Source organism: Nicotiana tabacum, chromosome 7 (assembly GCF_000715075.1).
Source record: "Nicotiana tabacum cultivar K326 chromosome 7, ASM71507v2, whole genome shotgun sequence".
Lineage (NCBI taxonomy): Eukaryota > Viridiplantae > Streptophyta > Magnoliopsida > Solanales > Solanaceae > Nicotiana > Nicotiana tabacum.
The window spans coordinates 13866490-13872686 of NC_134086.1; the positions used below are offsets into that span (position 1 = coordinate 13866490).

Sequence of the window (6197 nt, forward strand, 5' to 3'; positions counted from 1 at the left end):
TAGAAGTGGTTTTTAAGACCTCGGAACGTAGAATTTCATTTTAAAACAAGTGAGGGTCATCACATGCGTACAATAGAATAGAAGAATAAAAAATATTCTTGACATATGCTGACTTTATCTCTTGTGAAGTTAGAGAGGTTGTTTTTGATAAACTCTTAGCTCAAGGAAAGATAAAAAAGAAAGCAGTAATAACAAGCAGTGACAAACAACAAGTTAAGATAATAAGGAAACAGAAGCAAAAAAAATAACCAGTAATAAAGATGTAAGTATAAGAAAATACGAGAATAATACTAATACTACAGGAATGGAAAAGAGCGACACTCAGCTACCTACTAACCTTCTACCCTAATTCTCGACCTCGACACCTTCCTATCAAGGTCATGTCCTGCCTAATCACCTCTCTATAACTTCTTAAGTCTACCTGATCTACCTCTCCACAAACACACCACCAAAAATACAACAACAACAACAACAACAACAACAACAACAACAACAACAACAACAACAACAACAACAACAACAACAACAACAACAACAACAACAACAACAACAACCCAGTAAAATCTCACAAATGGAGTCTCGGGAGGGTAGTAGACTTTACCCCTATCCCGAAGGAGTAGAGAGGTTATTCCTGAAAGACCTTCGGCTCAAGAAGACGGAAAATACGAGAATACACCACCAATAATAGCAACACCAAAAAATCGAAAAATATAGCAATGTACATTAGCTAAAACAGAAGTAATTGTATTGCTTTCTTAAAGCATAATCAAAGTACATATCCGCCAAGTACTAATAATAACAAAGGTAATATTACAATGATCACATAATTCCCTCCTAAATATCATACTTTAGGAATCATTGATTGTTACAACTCTAGGTACTTGAACTGGGAATTCATCAATCTCATCCATCCATGGATTCTTCTCCTTAGCAGGATTAATTGTCCTAAGTGCACACCACACTGCACTGTTACATTTAAAACCTGATCCAAATGCAATTTGCCATGTTCTATCTCCTTTCTTAATCCTTCCTTTAGCTTCAGTATATGCCAATTCATACCACAATGAACTACTTGAAGTATTTCCAAACCTATATAATGTCATTCTTGAGGGTTCCATATGCCATTGACTTAACTCAAGATTCTTCTCTAACTCGTCCAACACCGCCCTTCCACCTGCATGAATACAGAAATGCTCGAACGCCAACTTAAAATCTGGTATATACGGTTTAATTTTCATCTTGAAAACTTTTCTCGCGACTAATGTGATGAAAAATAGTAGTTGTTCGGACATAGGAAGGACTATTGGCCCGAGAGTTGTGATGTTTGTTTTTAAAGCCTCTCCTGCTACAGCCATTAGGTCTTTGGACAATGCTACACCAATTTTTTTGTTGTCATCTTCTTCTTGAAATACACAACTATAGCTTTTGTCATCTGCACCTTTGTGTGTACGTACTGTGTGAATGAGTTGATATTTTGAACGACGACGATCTGAGGATTTATTTGATAGTAAAATTGCAGCACCACCCATTCTGAAAATGCAATTTGAAACAAGCATTGATCTGTTGTTGCCAAAGTACCAATTGAGTGTTATGTTTTCCATACTGACTACTAGTGCATAAGAGTTGGGATGTACCTGTTACAACATGTGATAACATATGGATAAGTTAGCATTGACAAATTATTATAAATAACTAGAAATAGTTTATACGCAAATTTATGTCCATGTGACCAGGAGGTCACAAGTTCGAGCCTGTAAACAGACTCTTACAGAAATGCATAGTAAGGCCCCGCCTTTTCCTAGACCCCGCGCATAGCGGGAGTTAAGTGCATGCACCAAACTGCTCTTTTTTTTCTAGTAAGGAATTAAAGCACAATCCGTATTTGTAAACACTTTTCTTGAGTCGGAGTCCATTGAAAATAGTTTTTTTACCTCAGCACAAGGGGTAAGATCTGTACACTCCACCCTCCCCAAACCGACAAATAAAATCGCACTGGACATGATGTTGTTATTGAAATTAAAGCACAATGGAAAATCTAAGACCATAGATAGAAAGCTGAGTTCAGCTTCCCACATGGGAGAAAGATAATATGAAGGATTTTTTGAGAAGTGGGATTAGCATTAAAAGCTAGCATAGAGTTAAGTAGAGATTCGACATTAAATTGGCCATGTACTTGAATTGGAGATGCGATAGGTTTATTCTTTAATATTGAATTCAGAAAATTATGTGATATCTTTATGTGTACGAATCTCGATGAAGGTTGAAAGCAGATTGATTAATCAACTAATTTCTACATCTTAAATTAGTTGGAGTCAATTATATTATATAAATTTAATTCTCTCTACTGGGATTTGAGGTCCATTATCCAAATAGTAAAAAAAATTCTTAAAACAAAGTAGAAGTTCTTTAATCTAAGAGTTCTCTATATATCACACAATTTATAACCAGAAAACAAATAAAATGCTTTATTGGATATAGCCTAACATAAGGTGTAATCAAAACTAGTGCTCCATGAAACTTAATAGAATCCCAAGACACACGCTCAAAAGTAGTACTACAACCTAATATTCTCACAAAGGACAAAAAAATTTGTCGGATTCTTCAAAAATGTTGTTGCACTGGTGTCAAATCATGCAAAACTATGTTACTTTTAAAGGATCCAGCACAAACCCGTCGGTATTTTTGGAAAGTCCAAACGACATAAGTTTAAATAGTGTAACAGATTCACTATCAGTGTAAGTTAACATATCAGTATAATATATTATCTACTTTATTTCTCAGGTTGTTACATCAAATTTGTTATAAACAATTACCAAGTTATTGCAGATATCTACTTTACCGTTAATACTAACACTAATATTAAAAAAAAAAATAGTCTTGAAAAGGAACAAACCTGTAGCATCTGCTTGGCAAGGTCAATTGAAATTAATCCAGCACTACAGCCCATACCACCAAGATTATAACTCATAATATTTCCTCTAAGCTTATAATGATTAACAATCATAGCAGAAAGTGATGGAGTTGGATTAAACAAACTACAATTCACCACAAGAATCCCAATATCTTTAGCCTTAACACCAGTTTTCTCTAACAATTCATCAATTGCACCAAACATAACCATTTCAGCTTCTTTTCTTGCCTCAGCCATACAAGGATTTGGTGGTACTTTCAAAAGTGCTTCTGGAAAATATGTCTTTTGACCTAAACCTGACCTCTCCAATATTTTTTTCTGAAATGCCAAATTTTCATCGATAAAAATTCCAGCTTCTTTTGATCTTTCCATAAATAATTCCTTAGGACACATAAAATCTGGTTTAGGTTTGTAACACGAAAAATCGACTAGGTACACTTTTCTTGGCCTAGTCATAAAATAAAGTGTAGCCAAGAAAACCATAAGAGCTGAGCATAAAAGAACTGTGACAAGATTGAATTTGAGTTGGTACCATAATTGGACAACTTCTTCTACAGTAAGTGTAGAAAGATGAACAGAAACAGCACCTAAAATTGGAACAAGACACAAATACATAACATGGCTAATCAAATAATGGTAGCCAAGTTTTACATATTTGAGCTTAACTGATAGGAGAAAATTAGGAAGTTTGTTATTATAACTACTTCTTTCTTGAGCCTCAATTGAAACTTTTCCATTTGATTCATCTCCCATTGTATGTTACAATATATTCACTAGAATTGGAACCAACCCCACAAATCAATCAACAATAACAAGTGAAATAAGGGATTTTCTTGGATTTTTTTTTACTTCAAATGAAAACAAGAAATACCCAAGTGAGAAAAGATAATGAGTTTTGGAATAAACTAAGGAAGAATGGTAGCTAGAAAGAGAGATGTGTTGAGAGGGAAAAAACTTAGTAGTATGAGAATTTAAAGAGTGTATTGAGAAGCTTGTAGGAGAAGTGGGGGATGGAGTAGGGGGTGGGGTGGGGGGTTCAACTACCCCAACGAACTTTTAATGTAAGCCTACTCTAACATTCAATTTGCCAGAAGGAGAAACTAAAGAGGTATTATAACTTTTAGCCGGCGCGCAAGAAATTATTTATATTTGGTAGTCGAAAAAGTGTATAAAATTTATATAATTTTTATGTATAACATACAAATTGTATATATATACAAAAAATATAAAAAAATATATATTTTTTTTTTTTGCTATTATTTTTATAGCGTCTATACCGTGTCATTTAGCTACATTTCATGTATACTTTCTCCGTCCCACTTTATGTGAGACGATTCGAGCGTTAAATTTTTGGCGTGTATTTAAATATATCATAATCTTTGAATTTTGTAAAATAAAATTGATGTATTTATAACTACAGAAACATGTATGTAAGTCATAATTACCAATTTAAAATATAGATAAAAGATTTACGGTAAACTGGTTAGATTCTCCCATATAACTGTATCGTGTTATTATTGTGTGTAACACCCAATAACGTACGATATTTATTGAGTGATTGGGCAACATTACTAAGTAAAGCATTTTTGAAGAGACTAGACACGTTCCGTTTTTATGTCCAGCTTTTTATGTATCTAAGATGTTGAAGTAGGTGGCGGAGTCAGAATTTTCATCAAGGAGTATCAAAATATAAATAATCAGATATATCGAAAAGTCAAGAAAAATCAATGTATAGTAAATATACATAAAATTAAAAAATTATCTAGTAATATAGTATAATTTTCCGGCGAAGAGGTGCCGCTTTGACATCCCTTGGTTCAATGCGGCTCCGCTTGAAGTAACTGCAAGCCTCTGCTCTTGTTTTACTCTCAACACCATTTGGTAATAAATGGAATAAAAATTAAAATCCATGAATATTATTCTGGTTTCGTAGAGTTTAAGTTCTACTTACTGGCGTTAGAAAAAAATTATTTATACATTAATTGATAACCTGAAAAAAAAAATAACTGACATGCTATAATGTGTTAAACTATCTTGATTATACAAATAATCTTTACATTGTTAGTCAAACACAAAATCCGGGTGGAAATGGATGATTTTATATATGATATTATTTTTAATTATTTGAATATGTATTAAAAATGGAATTAGGTGAGTGTATAATGTCAGTTGTATTTTTAAGTTTATGCGTATCTATTTATCTAAAAATTAGAAGATTATGGTTGTCTTGATCCGAGAGTCTATCGAAAACAGTCTCTCTATTCTTATAAGGCAGGGGTAAGATTTGCGTACACACTACCATCCCTAGACTATAATTGTATTTATCTAAGATTAGAAGTAATACGTGAAAGATTATATTACATACATTAAATTATAAAATACTTAAGCCTGAAATAAATAAGTTAAGTTATAACATTAAAAGACGTGACTTTAAACATCAGTTTAATGTGTAAGCGCTTTGTTTTAATTGTAACATTAAAAGACGTAACTTCAAAAGTAAATTTTGAATATCTTTTGGTGGTGTAAATTTTGAGATTAACTAGTATTAAAAGAGTTTGAGTTGGTCTAATCAATTACAATAAGAAAGATTCATCCTTTACGTTGCTTTTTTGCTTTATGTGATCCAACTTGTGATAATCTATATACCAAACTTCCTAATTCCATCCTTTATGTCTTTTGGTGGCTCACCTACATGGCTATATATAATAATTTCATTTAATATCAATTCTTAGTATATTTGAATGTTTAGTTCCCAATTTGATATTAATAATCATCATCAAAAAATATAAAATTATCATACTATACCTTTAGTAGTCGTAGTTTGTAAGGGTCGTTCTAGTTATATAAGAAATACTTGATTAATAATAACATAATAAGATAAATAACTTACTTCAGAAATCCCTTATGGAATAGCTTACTATTTCTGAATTTCAAAAAAGAGATAAAAATAGCTGGAGATATTATGTGATTTATTAGTATTTTAAATCTTAGTTGGTATTCAAAATATTCGATTCAAATAGACAAAGAGATGATTGAATCAAAAAAAATTGTTTAAAGTTTAATTTTTTCAGAGGGCAAGGCAGTATGAATGTTCTATCATTTTTCATCCATACCCTTTTCATGTAATTTTTGAGTTCCTATAGAACTTCTTTAAATTTCGTATTTTAATTTAAAGTTTTTTTTATTAGCAAAAAAGAAGAAGAAAAGAAAAGAAAAAATATACAGTAAATTAACCCACGCTAAAAAAGGGGCAAAATTTCTGAAAATGACATGGTCAGCATCTCAT

General features: G+C 32.0%; 1 protein-coding gene across 1 annotated transcript; it reads right to left on the reverse strand.

The window, feature by feature from the left end:
• Positions 1 to 723: 723 nt before the first annotated feature.
• Positions 724 to 3871, reverse strand: LOC107809103 (3-ketoacyl-CoA synthase 20). Its single transcript, XM_016633698.2, has 2 exons — positions 2894 to 3871; positions 724 to 1634 (listed from the first exon to the last, which is right to left on the reverse strand). The coding sequence occupies exons 1-2, from the start codon at positions 3662 to 3664 to the stop codon at positions 849 to 851; spliced, it is 1557 nt and encodes a 518-aa protein (XP_016489184.1). The 5' UTR covers positions 3665 to 3871; the 3' UTR covers positions 724 to 848.
• Positions 3872 to 6197: the final 2326 nt, after the last annotated feature.